Consider the following 21,007-nt stretch of genomic DNA (forward strand, 5'->3'; position numbering starts at 1 on the left):
TTTTTTAAAGGGATTTAGATACCTGTACCTGACGCCCCAAGACTACACCCGGATCAGCTCCCAGAACTCGGTACACTGCAAGCACATCGAGGATGAAGGTGAATCCAGGTAAAGGCCTCATTGATGGGCAAGACCTGGCGTAGTCACAATTCACCTCAGCTGCCCAGAGGGGGCGCTTCCATGTGCGGTGCTAATAACTCCTGGTTACTGCCAAATGATTCAGTCCTCCTTCCCTCCCTCCCTCCCTTCCTCCCTCTGTCCCTTCCTCCCTTTCTCCTCCTTCTTTTTCTCTGTTGAGCCTTGTATACCCTAGGCAGGTGATGAAACATGGAACAACACCTGCAGGGATGCATCCTGTACCCAAAATAGCAAGCAGTTCATGGGGGGAGGGGGGGTTAGGTTTTAAAGGTTCACTTCTTCCCTTCCTTACTTCCCTTCCTCTTCTCCTTCACTTCCTTCCCTCTATCCTTTCATTCTCTCCTTCCTTTTCTTCCCTTCCCTTCTTTCCTTCCCTTTCTTCTTCCCTTCCCTCCCTTCCTTCCTTCATCCCCCCACCCTATCTGTCTCTCTGTGTCTCTACCTCTTTTTCACTCTCTGTCTTTCTTGGGTCAGGGTCTCTCTGTGTAGCCCTGGCTATCCTAAAACTCACGCCATATAGACCAGGCTGGCCTCAAACTCAGAGATCCACCTGCCTCTGCCCCCCCCCCCCCCACCAAGTGCTGGGACTAAAGGTGTGCACCATCACCACCCAGCAAAAGGTTCACGTCTTATGACCCAATTATCCAAAAAGATCCGGTGCTCCCTGGGGGTCTGTTCTCTGAGAACGTGAGAGATTCCCAGATGTCTTCCCCAGTGCAATTAAGGGGGTCAAACAAAGCCCGGATTCTCTAGGCGACTTCCTGGAATATAAATGGCATGTGAAATGTTTTTAAATCCACAGTGAGATAAGTTTGGGAAACTCAGTTAAATGCAGCCAGCAAAACAGCTTCCTAAGACCTGCCAAGCCCCTCACATACTACCATTTGTGAATTTCTAGCGGGGAGCTGGCCAGGGTGGCTCACCCCTTGGGGTCGTGAATCACGGCTGGGTCATGAACTAAGGTCATTCTTCCACAGACAAAGGCTAAGGGATGTAGGGAAGGGTGTGTCTCACTGAGCCTCTGTGTGAGTGGGGGATGGCCATTGTCTGTGTCCACCTTGATCTTTTGGAAGCATAGTACCCAGGGCCCTGAGCCCCATCTTTACTTTGCCTCTGACTGTTTCGGGGTCCCAGCGTTTGTCTTTGCTCATCACCACCCCCACCCCCTGCCTAGACCTGTGGGAAATGTGCACTTCTGTTGTTTTGGGTTTGAGGAGCCTTGACGTCAGTCCTGTTTGAACCTTGCAGGTACATCATCGTGGATGTCATCGGGAAGGATGGTGGCCTGGGTGTGGAGAACCTGAGGGGCTCAGGCATGATTGCAGGAGAAGCTTCCCTGGCTTATGAGAAAACTGTCACCATCAGCATGGTAAGTGCCTTCCTGGTCTCCTCCTTCCTTCGCTTCCCTTTTGTATGTGTGCATGCGTGTGCGAATGCGTGTGCACACGTGAGTGCACACCCATGTAGAGGCCAGAGGTCAACATTAGGCATCTTCTTCGATCCCTTTTCATCTGTTTTTTTTTGTGTGGGGGGCGGGGGACAGAGAGTCTTGCTGAGTCTAGAGCTTGCCAATACAGCTACAGCTGGCCAGCGAGCTGCAGGATCCTCCTGTCTCTGCCTCCCCAGCCCTGGGATTAGGGCTGCGAACTGCCATGCCTGAGTTTTATCTGGCCGTTGAGAATCTAAACTCAACTCTTTACGGTTGTCTGGCACCACTTTCTTTCTGGCTGAGCCATTCCCCAGGCCCGCCCCTCTCTCTTTTGAGACTTGGTCTTGCTATATAACTCAGGCCGGGCCTCGAACTTTCGAACCTTGCTGCCTAAGCTTCTTCAGTGCTGGGATCAACCATGCCTGGCCTTCCCCATTTGCGTGTAACTACAGTTTGTCAATACAGCAACATCTGAAACCATAACTTCACAGAGCCCAGTTTGGTCTCAGGTTCAACAGCTGTCTCGAGCCTGTTTCTCTGGTTTGTCGAGGAAGAGTCTGGAGAATCACTTTGAGTTAGCCTGGTCTATGCTGCAAGTTCTAGGCCAGCCAAGACTATATAGTTTTGAGACCCTGTCTCAAAAACAAGTATAAAATTAAATTTAAAAATAGATGCCCAGCAAGATGGCTCATTCAGCAAAGTTGGTTGCCACCAAGTCTGATAACCTGGTTTCATGTGTGAAACCCACGTGACAGAAGGAGACAGCGGACTCTCTCCTGTTGCCCTCTGACCTCCATGTGTATGTTGCAACAAGTACGTACACACACACACACACACACACACACACACACAAATTAATGCAAAATTCTTAAGTAAAAGAATAAAGGTGTCAAATGTTTAACAGCTTTATGTGACTTGAGGATGGGCAGGTCACCCCATCCCCACGGGCACCTCATACTCACACACTGCCCCAGGACCCAATCACAGCTCATTAGCCAAACCAGGAAGGTGAGGTGAGCTGGGCATGGTAGTGTACACCCACAATCCCAGCACTTGAGAAGCTGAGGCAGGGGGATGGGCCAGCCTGGGCTACATAGCAAAACCCTGTTTCAAAAACCAAACAGAAACCCATGGGACCATGGTCTGGCGGTGTTGACTTGGCGCAGGCCTTCCTCACTCACATACCCTCAAGTCTTATATATTTTTGAAGCCATTGCGGGTTAGCTCAGCACCAGCAGTGGCCGGTGTGTGCCGTTGACTTCCTAATACTCTTCTCGACTGACCCTGTTCTTTTCAGATAAAAGTCACATCGTTTACTCCCTGTGACTATGACAAAGATACAGGATGTACTCAGTTTATAAAGAGAAAAGGTTAATTTGGACTTGGAGTTTCAGAGGGGCCATGAGATGTCGTGGCCCCAACGGTTTGAGCCTCTTGTGTGGATATAAGGCAGAGAGCATGGTTGCTCAGCTAGGGCCAGGCAGCCAGGGATGGAGGAAGCTGCTGGCCTCTCATGGTGACAGCCCTCCAGTCTCTTGGGGACCTTCACAGGGCCCACCTCTTAGAGTTTCTACTACCTCTAACTGGGTGGGCCTCTGAAGAGCATTTAAGGGACAGATAATGACAGAAGCCAAGCTGACATAGGTGCCAAAAGGAAACAAGACTCCAGCCAGCTGTGGTACACACCTGTAATCCCAACACCTGGGAGGCTGAGGCAGAGGCAGGAGGATCATCTTTTAGAGAGTTCTGCCAGCTGTGACTGCACAGTGAGATGCCCTTCTGTGTGTGTGTCTCCATAGGTAACCTGCCGCGCCCTTGGGATCGGGGCTTACCTGGTGAGGCTCGGACAGCGGGTGATCCAAGTGGAAAACTCTCACATCATCCTCACAGGGGCCAGTGCTCTCAACAAGGTGCTATAGGCCAGGCCAGGGGAGGGGCGGTGTGGGGACCTGGTCACATCTCACATGGCAGCTGTCGTAGCTGGTGTTCCACTACTGTGATGAGAACCATCACCATGGCATCTCTTAGAAAACATTTAATTGGGGCTGGCTTACAGGTTCAGAGGTTCAGTCCTTTATTGTCGTGGTGGGAACATGGTGGCACACAGACGTGGTTCTATATCGGGATTGGCAGGCAACGGGAAGAGACAGTAGGCCTGACTTGAGTGTCTGAAACATCAAAGCCTACCCGTAGTTACAAACTTCTTCTAACAAGGCCACACCTCCGATAAGACCACTCCTTCTTTGTTTTCATTTGAACCACCCCAGCCGCAGCAGCCATTGTGGATTCCGAGTACCAATTTCCTTCCAGAAGAGAGCCCTATTTTTTCAGTCTGCAGATTCCCGAACCCCTGGTGACCCGCCCTCCTGGAACTAACTCTCCAGCTTACATTAAAAATATTATTAAAGTGGCGTCACACTTTGCAGGAAACCGAGAAAAGCCCCACAAGCGACTTTGCATCTTCTATGCTTTGGGGTCGAACGCTTGTGTTCTGGCTCGCCTGCAGCTCATTCCCCTTGAGCATAAAGTTCCATCACCTGCTTGTTTTGTAACCTGAAGGATTTTCCACGTGGCTTGGGACTCTCCGTGTTTAATGCCCACTGAGAGCCCACCGAGACGCTCCACATGCGGTTCTTGCAGCAGCACCGGGGTAGACCTGCTACAGACCTGCTGCCGAACCTGGAACCCATTAGTTGTCCAGATCTCGGGTGTTGATGGTTCCCAAATTGCATTTTAGAACTGCCTAGAGTTCTTAAAGACAGAGAGACCACCACTGCCTAGCACTCCCCCTGAAGACCCTGAAGGGATTGGTTTGGGTATAACCTGCGTGGCAGGTGTTTCAGAAGCTTCTAGGTCCTTCTGACAGATGTCCAGAGCAGAGGACCCAGCAAGATGGGTTGGCTTTGCTAACTGTGCTGTGTCAAAGCAGGTTCTGGGAAGAGAGGTCTACACATCCAACAACCAGCTGGGCGGCGTGCAGATCATGCACACCAACGGAGTCTCCCACGTCACTGTGCCAGATGACTTTGAGGGTGTCTGCACCATTCTGGAATGGCTGTCCTATATGCCGAAGGTGCGGTACTCCTTGGCGGCCTGACGCCTAGTCTCCTGTGGGGGGACCGGCCTCCTCCCACCATCCCTCTCTGATACTCAGCCTTGTCCTCTGCTTTTGGGGAGGCTCTGAAGTGTTGCAAGGACATAAGGATGCAGGGACACTGTCTGCTGATCTTTTGAAAAGGGTGATGTTGGACAACAGCCTCAGACCTCACAGTCAGCCTTGACCCCTTCCTGGCTTCCTCTTCAGGAACAGTAAGCCTGAGGCAGCCTCCCAATCTTTCTGAGCCTTCATTTTCCTCATCTGTAAAGTATGTTGCCATGGTGGTGCGGGGGCCTGATGCCCAGGGCTCTGCTCTTTGCAGGGCCTCCCCTGCAAGGCTACCCTGGACTGGACTGATTAGTTATCAATTATCATTAGTCCCCACAGGACCTATACTGAAAAATTATCTGTCATCTCACAGGACTGCTCTAATTAGTCTTGACTGGGTAGGTGTTTGGGCCTCAGTTTCTTCAATTGCCTCACTGAGAGAATGCTGGTCCTTAGTGGCTCCCAGACTCTATCTGAGCTCTGACACACCCAGGTCTTTTTGAAGTTTCAGAGGAATGTAGACAGTATTTAGTACCATTTTCTAGCAGGAGCAGTGGCTTGAGAGCCCCAGTAAGGGGTGCTGTAGCAAGCTAGAGATGTGCACAGAGGGGCGAGCAGGCGGACGCCGCAGGGACTGACCTGGATGGCCCTGGACTTTTTTTGTAGGACAATCGCAGCCCAGTCCCCATCATCACTCCTTCTGACCCCATCGACAGGGAAATTGAATTCACCCCAACCAAAGCTCCCTATGACCCCAGGTGGCTGCTTGCAGGGAGGCCTCACCCAAGTAAGTCCCAAAGTGTTTGTGGGGTGTGTGTGTGGGGGACCCCAGACTCGGAACTCTTCTCTGGGTCTACTGTAAAGGGCCATTTTGATGGAAGTGTTTATGTATGGTCGCATCTCTCGGCAGGGGTGGGTGGGTGTGAGCTCAAAGGTGGGGATGGAGGTTGAACTCTGTGCTTTTCCTGGGCCATGGACCAACATGGGTTGGAAACAGCTCAGTATCTGGAGCCAAGGGTTATAGTTCAGCACTAACCAGGTCTTCCTTCTCTAAAGTGCTCAGTGACTTCACCTCTTTCTTGCCTCTTTCCCTCTGGCTAGATTTCACAAGGGAGAATGACTTCTTACACACACACACACAGACACACACACACACACACACACACACACACACACACACACACACACACACGTTTTCTCCCTCCCCAGGGAATGTCTTTGTCTCTTGGAGGGATGCTATATTACAAGGGCTGTTCGGATGGGAAGACTGAGCCAGCCTGTCACCCTGGCCCACGTCTAAAAGTTCACGTGCGGCTGCCTTCAACTGTGCAGCTGTGCAGACAAGGACCTCCCCACAACAGAAGGGTCCCCATGACTTCTCTGTTTTATAGAGCTCTCCCTCCGGTGGTATGTCCCACTGTGTGCTGTACCCTGTGGAGCCAGCCCCGAGTCCTAAGTCAGGGGCTGAAGCAGCGGGTCTTATTTTCAGCATCCAGCCTCTGCTGTGTTTGAGTCACCTGCTGCCAGGCCTTTCAGCTCTTGTCAGAATGGCAGCCATTTGCCCCAATCCTGGTCCCCAACCCCAGCCATGGCTGTAGTACCAATGTCACCCTGTGTGTCTCTGGGACGTGGGGTGACCTGCTTCCTCTCAGGGATACTAAGCCATAGTCAATGGGCCAGAATAAGGTTCCAGGGTTGGTGGTCCCTTCCTGGAATCTCACTTTGTGGGAAGAAGGAATTTTCTAACCCTGCCATCTCTGGGCAGGGGCTGTGTTTGGGATGTCAGCATGTCTGGTGTTACATGAGCAGTTGGAATACCCTCAGAAACGAATTCCCATCTTGATGTAGCTTTTGTAATCGTGGTTTTGTTTTGTCTGGGAGTTGTTTTTGGTTTTTGGTATAAAGGTTTAGACTCTGTGTGGGCTTCAGGAGAAGGAACACAGGCCTATGGGGTCAAGGCCATAGCAGTGTACCCTGCCAGGCAGACCCTGGGCCTCCCCAGACCTCAGTCAGGGCCTCCATCCCTCTGCCCACAGCTCTGAAGGGGACCTGGCAGAGTGGGTTCTTCGACCACGGCAGTTTCAAGGAAATCATGGCACCTTGGGCCCAGACTGTGGTGACCGGAAGAGCAAGGTAACTTGAGATGGGTGGGCTGCACTCTGCCCAACAGGCTCTGGGACTCTCGAGCACTAGGCCGGGGCTGCCAGGGCCCTTTCTTCTTGGCCCATAGATTTTTCTGAATGCAAAGGGCAAAATTAGGGACTGGGGAGATAGCTAAGAAGTGCTTTGCCCTGCCAGCAGGAGGACCGGAGTCCAGCTCCCTGACACCCACATGAGAAGCCAGCGCTGCAGTAGTAATCTCAGCACTAGGGTTAGGGGGTCAGAGCCCAGCCACTCTGAGGTAGAAAGCTCCAGGTTATGACTCACCCTGTATCTTATTACGAGAAAGAGAATGAATGAGGAAGATAGCCAACAGTGAACTCTACATGTATGTACACACATGTGCACACACGTGCACACTCACAGGTGTGCACACATATTTATACACATGTGTACACATGCACACTCACATGTGTGCACATATATGCACACACATGTGCACACTTGCTCACACATGCCTACACAATACATACCCCTGCACATGTGAGCATATGCGCATGCATGCACACATATACATGTGTGCACATACACCCACATACATGTACACACACAGGTCTGCACACATGCACATTCATGTGGGGACACTTGCTTACGCATGCCTACACGCCACACACATATACACATGAACACATGCGCACACAGCATACACAAGTATACACATGTACACACATGCACATACATGATCACACACATGTGTATGCACATGCACATACATGTGTGCACCCCACATACATGCACACACATGTGCATGCACACATGCACATGTGCGCACACAGTGTGTGCTTATACACCACACATAGACTTCAAAAATTAAAAAGTAAAAATAAAAATGCCAGCTGAACAAGAATGACTCCAACACATGTGCCAACCTAGACAGGGAAAAGCCCATGATGCCTCAGCCCTACACAAAGAACTCCAGGCAACTGAGAAAGCTGGGAGCAGGAGAGGTGGTCCCCCCCATCCAGTGCCAAACGGTCATCCTTGAAAACGTACACACATGTAACCTTACACGGCCTGAGCAAGTTATATTTAGAAATATATGTGTATATATGAATACATATATGCATATAATAACAATAAAAACAGAGGCTATGAATTTGAAGGAAAGGAGGGAGGGAGGAAAGGGAAGAGAGAAACATTGTAATTAAATTATGATCTCAACAATAAAGGAAAGAAAGCCAGTTTGGAGAGACCTGTCATGGACGATGACACCTCCTGTGTAGTGTGGGCCCACCTGGGCCTTAGAGCCTCCGCCACCTACTGTGGGGCTGTGGCCTTTGCCCCTAGATCAGTCCCACAGCCATAGGGGCCCCCAGAAGGTGTCTCTGGGGGTGTTAAATGTTTCCAGAAATGGGCGGCTTTTCCCTTACAACGCCACACTCACCCCTGTGCTGCTCCACTCACCAGGGCGCCCCTCCTTCCAGTGTGGCTGGAAGCTGTGTCCTCTGACTTAGCGTTTGGATTCCCAGCATGACATCACAGCTACACACCCAGGCTTCACGCTCCGCCTTCCCCAGACCTCTGTAGCCTTTTCTGTTTCCTGGAGGTGCTATACACCCAGAGGAGCAGCACTGTGCCAGGCGTTTCCTGTGTGTCACATGCTCCCTACATGGGACCAGGTCCTGTTCTTATCTCATGGGTAGTAAACAGCACACTTGGTTTGTCCCACAGTTCAGTCCCCAAGACCTGCATAAAGGTAGATGGCAACAGACCCCCAAAGGCCCCTTTACGCATGCAGCATAGCACATGTGTACACACACACACATATACGCACATACACATACACACATATACACACATACACACATATACACACACATGTACACATACACACATATACACATGTACACATATACACACATACACACATGCATACACATACACACATACATATACATACATACATACACACATACAGACACACATATACACACATATACACATACACCCACATATATAAACATACACGCATACACACATACACACACATACATACATACACATACACACACGTACATACATACACACATATATAAACATACACACACATACACACATACACACACACACGAGTTGTAAAATCGTGTGTCATTGGCTTTTAGTTGTAGTCCCCCTATCTATTTTAGAAACCCTTTTTGTACAATCCTTGAATGAACCCCGCCACCACGGAGCCCTCCCTGGGGAGACGGCTCCACCCTGGTAGGATTGTAGCATGGGTAGAGGACAGAGGTGCGGCAGTGGCTCCGACTGTTGGTAGCCCAGGCTGACAGGTGGTGATGTCATGGTCCCCTCTGAGCCAGGCCCTGTGGCACTTATATCGCTCATCTGCCCCCTGATTTTGAGTACTAGGGATGGAACCCAGGACCCCCGTGCGTGCCAGGCAAAAAGCTGTATCTCTGAGCTGTGTCCCAACTTCCTTTGCTTTGTGTTTCAAGGCAGTGTGTTGCTGTGTAGCCCAGGCTGGCTTTGAACTCTTGATCTTCCTGCCTTGGCTTCCTAAGTAGCTGGGTCACAGGCCTGTGTCACCAGTCCTGGCTTGCTTCAACCTTTTTTTCCGTGTGACTTGGTTCAGTGTTCAAGCTGCCCAGTGTGTAGCTGCTGGTCATATGTGATGATTTAAGCCATAATTCAGGACCAGGAAATGGCTAGGTTGCAAAGCACCCGCCCGCCATATGCAGAGTCCCGAGCTTTATCTTAGTGCCAGAAAACCTGAAGCTGAAGTCAGAGGAGGATGTGGGAAACAGTGTGTGGTTCAGAGTTGCCATCTTGGATGCATGGCGCGAGGAACACACAGCTCCTGTGTTTCGGCACCATCTTGCCCAGAGTGTTCTCACCCTAGCAGGGCACCTATAGCTCTGCATGGTTCTTAGTGACTTGGTGCTGCTCCTTTGCCTTACAGCTAGCTCACCCCACTTGCAGCCCTCATTCCCACCTGGGCACGCCTGGCAGCAGACTGGGTAGACCCTGAGGCCCTGACATCTGCCTGCAGGCAGCCCAGGTGCTGAGCCTGTGTGTTTGCCTTGCAGGCTGGGGGGCATCCCTGTGGGAGTGATTGCCGTGGAGACTCGGCCTGTGGAGGTGGCTGTCCCTGCTGACCCTGCCAACTTGGATTCTGAGGCCAAGGTGAGGGGCCGGGAGCTGTGGCCACTGTGACCACTGCAGACAGGAATATATCCCTTCATCCTGTCCAGAGAGGATTCTGAGAGCCAGAGAGCACATGCCTTAAGTAGGGATTGTTCTGGGGGCTCTGCCCATCTCCCTACCATATCTCCAGGGGACACATGATATTCCAATATTCTGGGCTTCTTCCCAGGATGGTAAAGGTCCCCATCCCCACTTCCCCTCTACTCCTGCTCCTGGGAGCAGCAGTGAGGCCTCAACTCCTGTGTGGTCAGGCTGAGCATTGAGAATAGGGGACCTGTTGAGATCCTAAGGGTATGGCCATGCTTTGGGTTTCTAGGGAGCCCTGGCTCTGGTACATGTCCTAGTAAGGGTTACTATTGTGAGAAATACCATGACCAAAGCAAGCTGGGGAGGAAAGGGTTAATTCAGTTCACACTTCCACATCACTGTTCATCACCAAAGGAAGTCAGGACATGGGACTCAAGCAGGTCAGGAAGCAGAAGCTGATGCAGAGGCCATGGAGGGATGTTATTTACTGGCTTGCTTCCCATGGCTTGCTTAGCCTGCTTTCTTATAGAACCCAGGATCACCAGCCCAGGGATGACTCCACCCACAGTGGGAGTGGCCTACCCACAGTGGGCGGGGCCCTCCCCTATGAATCCCTAATTAAGAAAACGCCCTATGGCCCCATCTCATGGAGGTATTTTTCTCAGTTGAGGTTCCCGCCTCTCTAATGGCTCCAGCCTGTGTCAAGTTGATACAAAACAGTACAGGAAAAAGCTGTGATCACTGGCTCTGTGCTCCCTACATCCCGGGGTCAGTGTCTTGACCTAAGTGACTCTGTGCACAGATCATCCAGCAGGCGGGCCAGGTGTGGTTCCCGGACTCGGCCTACAAGACGGCGCAGGTCATCAGGGACTTCAACAGGGAGCGCCTGCCTCTCATCATCTTTGCCAACTGGAGAGGCTTCTCTGGCGGCATGAAGGGTAAGTCAGCCCTTTCATGTGTGTCACTGGGGTGTCTCTCAACATCCCCGGGAGGATGCCAGTCAGGTAACCACCTGGTTTATAGATGAGGGTCTGAGCTGGGAGGCAGGTGACTTCCTGGGGTCATGTGGGCAGGAAGGTTTGATCTGCAAGCTCCTGGGTAACCTGGGTAGTCTCCTTCCTGCGTGGATGAGGAAGACATATGTCCATTCACCTTCCTCAGAGCTGAACGTATAGTTGCAGTCCAAGTCACCCAGAATGCCCAGAGAGATAAGGTTCCCAGGTGCTGAAGGAGGAGCTGAGATGGGAGAGACACATATGTGGGTGACCTCTCTGCACCCCCAAACCCCTCCTTTGGGAATGGAGAGGACCTCAGTGAGAGTCCCATGCACTGGTCCCACACATAAGCTGTTGTCACGGTATTGCAGCGTCACCACATAGGGGGTGTGTGTGGGTGGAGGGGGGGACAGGACTTGGAGGGAGCTCCTGGCAAGGCAGAGCAGAGGGCACTGCGTGTACCAGATAGGTGAACGAGCTTGGGCATCTCAGAAGAGGGCAGTCGCCATGCTTGAGTTCACAGATGAAGACACACCCATGCAGGAGAACAACCTGCCCAAGGTCACATGGGCACCGAGGGAGGGAGCCAGACCTGGGCCAGCCCCTCAGCTCTCCTAGCGTCCCTCAGGAGCCCAGGGCAGAGAAGGCTGCAGGCTTTGTGGGTGCGTCACCGGGACCCAAGTCTCCTAAGCAGGCCTTGCTTCACAGACATGTATGAACAGATGCTGAAGTTTGGCGCCTACATCGTGGATGGCCTCCGCCTGTTCAAGCAGCCAATTCTCATCTACATCCCACCCTGTGCTGAGCTCCGTGGGGGCTCCTGGGTCGTCCTCGACTCCACCATTAACCCCCTGTGCATAGAGATGTACGCGGACAAAGAGAGCAGGTGAGTGTGTCACCAGCATTGTCTCGGCAGAGTTAGTTAGGGCCCCAGAGAAGGGTAGGAAGCCGGGCTCGGCAGTGTGCCCTAACCTTGGCCCTGCTGGTAGAGACCATCAATAGGCAAATCCCTGGGGCTTGCTGGCCAGTCAGTCTAGCCAATCAGTGAGCTCCAGGTTCAGTGAGAGACCCTGCCTCAAAAAAAGTAAGGTGGACTCCTGACATTGACCCATGATTTTCACAGGCGTATACACACAGATACACATACACCACACACACAAAGTCATAATGCGTTCAAAGAAATAAGCAAAATTTTAAAACATACACCACACACACAAAGTCATAATGTGTTCAAAGAAATAAGCAAATTAAAAAAACAAACAAACAAACAAACAAACCAGGAGCCCAAGGCAGGAGAGCGGGGAGACCTAAGGTGTCTATCTTCAGCCCCTCCCCCTGTCCTCTCCTCTGTCCAGGGGTGGTGTTCTGGAGCCTGAGGGCACAGTGGAGATTAAGTTTCGGAAGAAAGATCTGGTGAAGACCATACGGAGGATAGACCCAGTGTGTAAGAAGCTCCTGGGACAGTTGGGTAAGTGGCTCACACAGGCGCCATCCCCAGGTCACCAATGGTGCTGACCCTAGTGCATTATGGGTAGAATGGGCATGAGTCAAACTGTGAGACCCACCAAGGCCAGCCCACATTTGCAATCAGCTCCTTCCACAGGACACAGTGTTGGCCAGGAAGTCTCTCTGGTGGCAGATATTTGGGAGAGTTTCGGTTTGTGTGTTCTCCGTGAGATGGCTTGGCAAAGGGTCCCAGAAATAAACATGAGATTAATTTTCAGAGCTGTGTCCTGTTCATGCCCATTTCTGGGGCTGGGGGCAGGATGATCCACTGTGGCAGGCCACCTGTGTTCAGAGGTTCAGGCTCTGGAGTGTTTGAGGTGAGGGATGTTCATCCTGTGATCCTGCAGTGAGCACGACGTCCCATACGCATAACGTGAGGCGATCGAATCATTTGGGGCCCATGGGGAACACCAGAACATGGTGATGCATCCTTTTAGAATCCCCAGCCAGAGAGAAACAATTTTACCGATTTTATTTGACGAATTCTTTGCTTCACTTCTTCGACGTCATTCTCTTTGGATGTCCGTGTGGCGGTGATGTCTATAACTGTGTTGACCATTTATTACAGTGTGTAACGTCTGGAGGACCAGGGACTCTGGGATTTGGGTTTGCATCTTCGTGACTCTGGGTTTGTGTAGAACTGGCATTGTCTGGAAACAGCTCTTACTAAGTTCCTTTTTATTACGGTAGTTAATTAGTGTGTGTGTGTGTGTGTGTGTGTCTGTGTCTCTCTGTGTGTTTGTATGTCTGTGTTTCTCTCTGTGTGTCTGTCTCTCTCTGTGTGTGTCTCTGTGTGCATGTGTGTCTGTGTTTCTCTGTGTGTATGTGTCTGTCTGTCTCTGTATGTGCATGTGTGTGGGTGTGAATCTGTGTGTGTCTCTCTGTTTTTGTGTTTCTCTGTATGTTTGGGTTTTTTTCTCTCTCTCCCTGTCTGTCTGTCTGTCTGTCTGTCTGTCTGTCTGTCTCTCTCTCTCTCTCTCTCTCTCTCTCTCTCTCTCTCTGTGTGTGTGTGTGTGTGTGTGTGTGTGTGTGCCACACAGCACATGTGTGGATATCAGGACAACTTGCAGAAATTTGTTCTCTTCTCCCACTATGTGGGTCCTGGGAATCAAACTCAGATCATCAGGCTTGGCTGCAAGCACCCTTTCCCCACTGAGCCATCTCACTGGCCCCCTTATTTAGATTCTAAGTGTGGATTTCCTTGTTAAGCAGTGTTGTCTTCCTACCCATCTTCTCCTGGCAGAACTGTGGCATGGAGTTAGCTTATCCCCACTGTATGTATTATCTGTCTGAAGCCCAGGGCAGGGCTGGGGTTTCGCCCCAATGCTGTTTTGGGGTTGTGAACCCATTTCCAAGATGCAGGGCAACTTGATTTAGGAGCAGTGTTGCCATCCCAGCCTGGACTCTCACAGGGCAGAGCCTCTTGGCTTTTCAAATAAAACAAACCCAAGAAAATCCACCCCAGCCCCACATGGCCACCCCTCACAGCCCATGAAGTCTCCACTGTTGTCTGCTCACCTGCAGGGAAAGCCCAGCTCCCTGACAAGGACCGGAAAGAGCTGGAGGGCCAGCTGAAGGCCCGAGAGGACCTGCTGTTCCCCATCTACCACCAGGTGGCAGTGCAGTTCGCTGACCTGCACGACACACCGGGCCACATGCTGGAAAAGGGAATCATTTCTGTAAGGGTCCCCCACGGCCACCGGGACACAGCGGAATACATAGGGGTTTGGGATGGAGCCAAGCCAGGGCTCAGAGGGCCGTCTGGGCCGTTCAGTCTGAGTATGTAGCTCAGCAGGAGCCCGCAGCCTCTGTCTTTAACCCCCAGGAGACTGGGGAGGCCTGGGCTTTGGAAAGGCTGGAGTAACTTAAATGTGTGCAGATGGTTGTTGAGTTTGCACCTCTGACGAGGCTTAAAACCTTGTTTGTGCTGACGTTAACCCATGACCTGCTCCTAAGAGGACATCCCATGCCCACTGGCCCATGCCCATAGCTGGCCATTTTTCTTGTGGGAACTAGCCCGAGATCGAGTTTTGGGGAATGCAGACAACCAGTTTGGTTCAGAGGGACATTGTCAGCCTATCACGGCCCAGCACTGTGGGGTCCTGCAGAGCCCTGCTCTGTGTCGCCCTAGGTAAAAGCTCACTCCCCTACACTGGACATCCCTGCTTCTAGGATAAGGTGGGCAGGAGCCAGGTAGCCATCCTGGGGCACGGCCTTGGCCGTCTCCTGCCTCCCCTCCCCCACCCGTCCCACTCCTCCGTGGGTACTCAGGTGACCACGTCCACAGGATGTCCTAGAATGGAAGACAGCGCGCACCTTCTTATACTGGAGGCTGCGCCGGCTCCTGCTGGAGGCCCAGGTGAAACAGGAGATCCTCCGAGCCAGCCCCGAGCTGAGCCACGAGCACACGCAGTCCATGCTGCGACGCTGGTTTGTGGAGACAGAGGGCGCTGTCAAGGTGGGTCTGAGCAGGGAGAGGGGAACTGCAGCAGGCAGGCTCTGGGGGCCTAGGGGCTGCTGGCTGCTGCCCCTGCAGCAGCATCTCCACCTGAGGTAGACTGTACCCATCGATCCTCAGGCCTACCTGTGGGACAGCAACCAGGTGGTGGTCCAGTGGTTGGAACAGCACTGGTCAGCCAGGGACAGCCTGCGTTCCACCATCCGTGAGAACATCAATTATCTGAAGCGGGACTCTGTCCTCAAGACCATCCAAAGGTGAGCTGAGTTGTGTGCCCGCGGCCAGCCTCTGGCTCACTGGCCAGCCCGCCACAGGGCTGGGATCAGACCCAGCCTCAAAGGTGAGGTAACAACCCAGAGTGATCATCCCCCAGCAGTAGAGCTGTGGTTGGTAGGAGAGCAGATCTGGGTCTAGACTGGAACCTGGCTGATTAGGACCTTACCACAGACCTGGGGGCTGAGGAGACTGGCTTCCTCCCTCCCAGTCTTTCCATAGCCTCCAAGGAGGTGACTCACAGGACACCTGGGACACCTGCCTGGGGTGTGTCACACCTCAGATCATACCACACAATGAATGACTAGAAAGAGCTATGCCACCCTGAGGCATTCTGTCCCCAAGTCAGAATCCTGTGTACCTTCAGGGCTGTCTGTCCCCTCCCTCTCTACCCCCTCCCCCTCCCCCTTCCCTGCGTGAACACAGCAAGAGGAAGTCAGAACTCTGGGCTCTGGCCCACTCAAGAGCAACATGGTGTCCTGGATGAGGACACTACCACCTAGAGACACTGAACTGGGTGTCAAGAGTCTCCCCCTGTCTTTCTCCTTCCCCGTAGTCTGGTTCAAGAACACCCAGAGGTGACCATGGACTGCGTGGCATACCTGAGCCAGTACCTCACGCCAGCTGAGCGGATACAGGTGGTTCAGCTGCTGTCTACCACGGAGAGCCCGGCTTCCTCCTGAGCAACTCCGGCCATCCCCAGGACCCACGGGGGCAGTGGGCGTGGCATGCAAACCCCTGGACAGTGGGCGTGGCATGCGGACCCCCCCCAGTGGGCGTGGCGTGCGGACCCCCCAGTGGGCGTGGCGTGCGGCTGGCCTTCCATGGGACGCTGGGGGCTTATTTTGGGAAAATTCAGGAAGCCACCCTGAGTACTCTGAACGTAACTGCTGTTCCTGACCAGCGTCTTCCTGGACAAAAGGCCCCTGTGTCCCTGTTAGGTGGGTGCAGCCTCTCCTCACCCCAGGGACTTCAGGGTCGTCCGCCGCTGCCTCTCTGAGGAGAACTGAACCAGTCGCTCCAGGTTCCTTGTGATTTTTGCCTGGGATGGGGATCCAGTGTCTCAGCGCTCACTGTCCGATCACAAGACAACTCGTACCAACCACGCTGGTTTGCACTCAGCCCCCTGTGTCCTTCAGCTGAGTAAACGGGCCAAAGAAAACATCTTTTGGTGATGAAGCTTATTAGACACTTAGGTACCCAGGCAAGAACAAAAATGATTTCCTTTTTTTTTTTTTTTTTTCTGAAAATTTTTATTTAAGAGAAGAAAATGACATTTTGTTCTCCAAGTGGCCCTAGTGAGGCAGGGCAACCGTCTTATAGACAGCCTCTTCCATTAGAGAGATTCTCCAGAGATAAAGGACAAATGGACTGGATGCTTGGCATCCGGCAGGGACTGGACCTCACTCCATGGATTGACCACCCATATGGTACCCAGTGCCTTCCTGCCTGAGCGCAGCGAGGCTGCCCCTCCTCCCTCCCAGGACCCCTGACCAATACACTTCCTCACCTTGTGCCTTGATACCACGGCAGGAGCCAACAACTCTGGGCCAGTGACCCAGGACTGTGCTGCAAACACTCTAGTTCTGCTCACAGAGACTTTCCCAGCACCCACAGGCTCTGCAGCGTCCGGGTCTGAATGAGACATTCTGTGCCATGTCAGGGGCTGGGGAAGCCATTGGGGGTGAAGGGTTCTTCTGGGCAAGGTCCAGACCGCCACTAGCTGCTGCCCTGACCACTTGAGTGCACTGAAGAGGCTGCCGGGAGATCTGCAAAATAAACTATTTTTTGAAGGAAGCTCTCCGGCCTTGATTTATTCTGTGGAGCAGAAGAGCCTGGCAGTTGGTGGAGGGGGTAGATGGTCCTCAGCTCCCCTCATAATCTCCCTCTTTCAAGCTGGTCTTGTCCTGTGCTCCCCGCAGATGAGCCTGTGAGATGGAGGTGACAGCCCATCCATCTTCAGTCTCTGGACAAATCAGGCTCAGGACCAGCAGGCTGCTTCAGGTTCCCACAGCTGCTGGGTGTCTGGTGTTCTTACTGAATAAAATAGACAGCATACACTTTACTGTGACAGCCTTTCCTTTTCCAGTGTTGCCCAGGCTAGCCTTGAGCTAGGCTGGAGTGGCCTCCCTCCTAGCTGAGACTCACCTTAACCAGCCTCCTGTGCATGCTGGTGCTGAGGACATTCATGTTGAAAACCAGCCTCCTACACTCCTTCACAAAGACTAGTCTCTGGGGAATTTCATATGTACGTAAAACATATTGATCGATGCCCACTCTCTCCCCCAATTCCTACCGGAACCGCACCTCCCTCCCAGCTTCACGGGTGCTCTCTCTGTTTCTCTCTGTCTTTCTCTGTCTCTGTCTGTCTCCCTTCCTCCCTCCCTCCTTCCCTCCCTCCCTTTTTGCCACTCCTCCTTTTCCCCTCCCCCCTTTTTTCCCCTCCCCTCCCTTTTCCCCTTCCCCTTTCCCTCCCCCTCTTCTTCCCTCCTCCTTCCCCTCCCCTTTCTCTCCCTTTCCCCTACTTCCTCTCCCCCTCCCCTCCATCTCCCTCCCCCTCCTCCCTCCTGTACCCTTCCCCTCCCCTCTCTCTCCCCTCCCCCCCCACTCCCTCCTCTCCCCCTCTCTCCCTCTCACCCAATGTATCCTCCTGGCTCTGTCCACATGTACCTGGTTATGGAGCCACTCACTACAGTATGCCAGCCTCTCACGGTCCACGTCCCAGAAAAAGATCAAGACTCTCCCTCCCATAGCAGCCACCATCTGCCCATAGCTCCCCCACCAGGGTGTGTGTGTGATGTGTGTGAGCCCCCATCCATTCAGAAGGTCGAGGAGCTTGGTCTTGTGCTGCAGCCACGTGGCTTCACATGTGCCATGTGTCCATCATGGTGGGAATTATTCGGCCACAGTCCTCTGTTATACACCCCTAGCTCTTACAGCCTCACACATACACACTCTCATGCACACACACTCGTGTGCACACACCCACCCACACACTCCTGCGCACATTTGAGTGAACACACTCGCACATGCACACACACGCACAAACGTGCACACACGTGCACTCACGCGTGCACACCCACTCATGCACACTCGCCCGTGACACACCCACACGTACAAGCATGTGCATGCACAGTCGAGTGCACACATGCACACATGCACTTGCATGTGCACACACCACATACTCAAGTGTGACACACTCACATGCACAGGCGTGTGTGTGCACACTTTCACACATACACACTTGCCCACAATGATCCCTGAGCCTTGAGGTAAGAAGGGCTGTGAGACAGAACTCTTCAAGCTGAGCAGGCTGCAGTAACTTATTCTCTGCACTTTGACAAGCTGTGAGTCCATCAGCTGCAGCCCGCTGCCAGAAGAAGCTTCTCTGACAAGGGTCTGGAGCCACACTCATGGTGAATGCTGTGTGGTTGGATACTATGTCCATTTAAAAAATGGTAGGACTAGGCTCTCCCCTGAGGCCTATCAGCTCCCAGTGAGTACTGGACCCAGCTAACAGTTCCAGGCAGGACTTCAACCTTGAGTCACACCTTAAAGCTGGCCAGCAAGGAGTTGGTTATTCCCATAACCTTCACGCCGCCATTGTGCCTGTGGGGGTATCTTGCCAGGCTGGTTGTAGCTCACAGGGTTCAAAGATGGGTTAGTTTCCCCCCACCCCCCAGTCCACATGGCACTTCCTGTCACTCTCAGAACTAGCCAGTAGGAAAGACACCTCCAGGTCAGCACCAGCCTGATTTATCCATGTTGTGTTTTCAGCAATAAGGTCTTAGCATCGAGTTCTGTGGGCAACCAAGAGCAATGGCAATAGTCCGGATTTATTTAACGGGGAGGGGGGTGTATATGGCTGGGGTGTGTATATGGCTGGGGGTGTATATGGCTGGGGTGTGTATATGGCTGGGGTGTGTATATGGCTGGGGTGTGTATATGGCTGGGGTTTGTATATGGACCCTCACTAGCCAACAAGTCAAAGGGTGTAACCCAAACATGAAACTTTTTAAAACCACTTTTTTTTTTTTCATCTTGCAAAGTAGAAATTCTACTCCTATCGCAATGGATTCTTGTTTCCTGACTCCCAGGCTTCTCCCCCACCCTAATCCTATTTTCTAGCTCTAGATTTCAGAATCGCACCACTAAGCTAGTATTGACTTATTTCATTTAGCGAGATGTCCTCAAGGTTTCTCCCCTTTATGACATGCGTCTGATTTCTCCTTTTAAGGTTGAACATGTTCCCTCGTGTTGCTACCACTCAGCAGTTTTCTCCTGTAGGAGGCTTCAGTTGCTTCTGCCTTGGCTGTTGTGACAGTCAGTCCTGCAGGGGACTGGAGCACGTGCGTCTTCCGGTCCTGTCGTTTCCTTTCCTCCGTCCTTTTGGGTCTGTATCACTGCTGGCTCATTTGACAATTCTCTCTTGACTCTTAGAGGAACCTCCAGGGTTTTCAGGGCTCAGCAGTGAGATGTCAGCATTCCTGCCTCACTAGGCAAAATACCAAGACACGTACACTTTTTAAAAAGTTGCCTTTTAACCTGCTGCGTCTGTTACTTGACACTGTGACTACACTATCGGACAGAGGACAGGAAAATTTGCTTTGGGCTCGTGGTTTCAGTCCATCATAGCAGGCAGGGCAGAGCAGGGGGAGGACGTGACACCACTACTTCTCCCTGAAGCAGGACCTGGAACTTCCCAAGTCTGAGCTTTGCAACCTTCTCCCAGTCAGGTCCCAACTCCTAACACTTCCTCAGTCTCCCATCGTAATGCCAGCAGCTGGCAAAGAAATATTTGAGAAACGACATGAGTCTGTGAGAGACGCTCCAAGTTCACACATTGGTCAACAGCCTGTACCTGGACTCCGATGCTCACTGCTCTGCCTTACCTCCCTCCTTCCTGCCTTCCACACTCCTCTCCCACCCCTCTCAGTTCTGGCTCCCATCTCGGTTCTAGAACCTTCCCAAGGCAGACCCAGCCCAATGGAGACAGACCTTCCCAGAGGCAGGCAGGTTCACCCTCAGCTTGGCGGAGACTGTAGTATGTCCATCTTTCTTTCCTGAAGTAAGCTGGGCTAAGCTCTGGGCTCTGCCGTGCTTGAATCTGCCTTGCTGTGGCAGCAGAGCCAGCCCCTGGTGAGCACTTGTGTTCTTTCCTTGGTTGCCCACTCCCATCATTTGGTCCATTCTTAGACTTAGCAGCAGTGCGTGTAAAACCTCGGATTACCCAAGTGTAATGGTATGTACCTGTCATCTCAGCACTGGGAAACCTAAGGCAGGAGGATCATGAGTTCTGGGATAGCCTGGGCTACAGAGCAAGCCCCTTTGTGCCAAACAAAACAAATTGGCCCTGTCTACTGCCCCACTCAGGGTCTAGAGAGTCATTTAAGACATATTTACTTTTATGTGCGTTGACGATTTTGCCTGTCTGTCTGTCTGTCTGTCTTTCTGTCTATGTGAGGATGCCAGATCCTATGGAATTGTGAGTTATACACAGTTGTGAGCTGCCACCTGGGTGCTGGGAATCCAATCCTGGTCCTCTTAACCACTGGGCCATCTCTCCAGCCCTGAGTTCTATCTCACCCAGGACATTAAGGGCCCAGGAGCTGCTGGTCCTCAGTGAGGGGCCAGGTGTTGTTTTCTTCAATTTGACACAGGCTAGTTTCATCTGGAATGAGGTAGCCTCAGCTGAGAATATACCTCTATCCAAATGGCTTGTAAACAAGTCT

General features: G+C 52.3%; 1 protein-coding gene across 4 annotated transcripts in view; it reads left to right on the forward strand.

The window, feature by feature from the left end:
- Positions 1-17,072, forward strand: part of Acacb (acetyl-CoA carboxylase beta) — a 109,721-nt gene extending 92,649 nt beyond the window's left edge. For all 4 annotated transcript variants that reach the window (XM_076922462.1, XM_076922463.1, XM_076922464.1 and 1 more), the window contains 14 exons: positions 11-108; positions 1,387-1,507; positions 3,367-3,477; positions 4,497-4,640; positions 5,379-5,499; positions 6,749-6,845; positions 9,899-9,995; positions 10,846-10,981; positions 11,747-11,924; positions 12,394-12,506; positions 14,069-14,223; positions 14,832-15,002; positions 15,123-15,259; positions 15,832-17,072. In XM_076922462.1, coding sequence (XP_076778577.1) covers positions 11-108; positions 1,387-1,507; positions 3,367-3,477; positions 4,497-4,640; positions 5,379-5,499; positions 6,749-6,845; positions 9,899-9,995; positions 10,846-10,981; positions 11,747-11,924; positions 12,394-12,506; positions 14,069-14,223; positions 14,832-15,002; positions 15,123-15,259; positions 15,832-15,958 — 1,806 coding nt within the window. In that variant the 3' untranslated portion in view covers positions 15,959-17,072. The remainder of the gene's footprint in view (positions 1-10; positions 109-1,386; positions 1,508-3,366; positions 3,478-4,496; positions 4,641-5,378; positions 5,500-6,748; positions 6,846-9,898; positions 9,996-10,845; positions 10,982-11,746; positions 11,925-12,393; positions 12,507-14,068; positions 14,224-14,831; positions 15,003-15,122; positions 15,260-15,831) is intronic.
- Positions 17,073-21,007: the final 3,935 nt, after the last annotated feature.

This window comes from Arvicanthis niloticus, chromosome 24 (genome assembly GCF_011762505.2).
Source record: "Arvicanthis niloticus isolate mArvNil1 chromosome 24, mArvNil1.pat.X, whole genome shotgun sequence".
NCBI classification, from domain to species: domain Eukaryota; kingdom Metazoa; phylum Chordata; class Mammalia; order Rodentia; family Muridae; genus Arvicanthis; species Arvicanthis niloticus.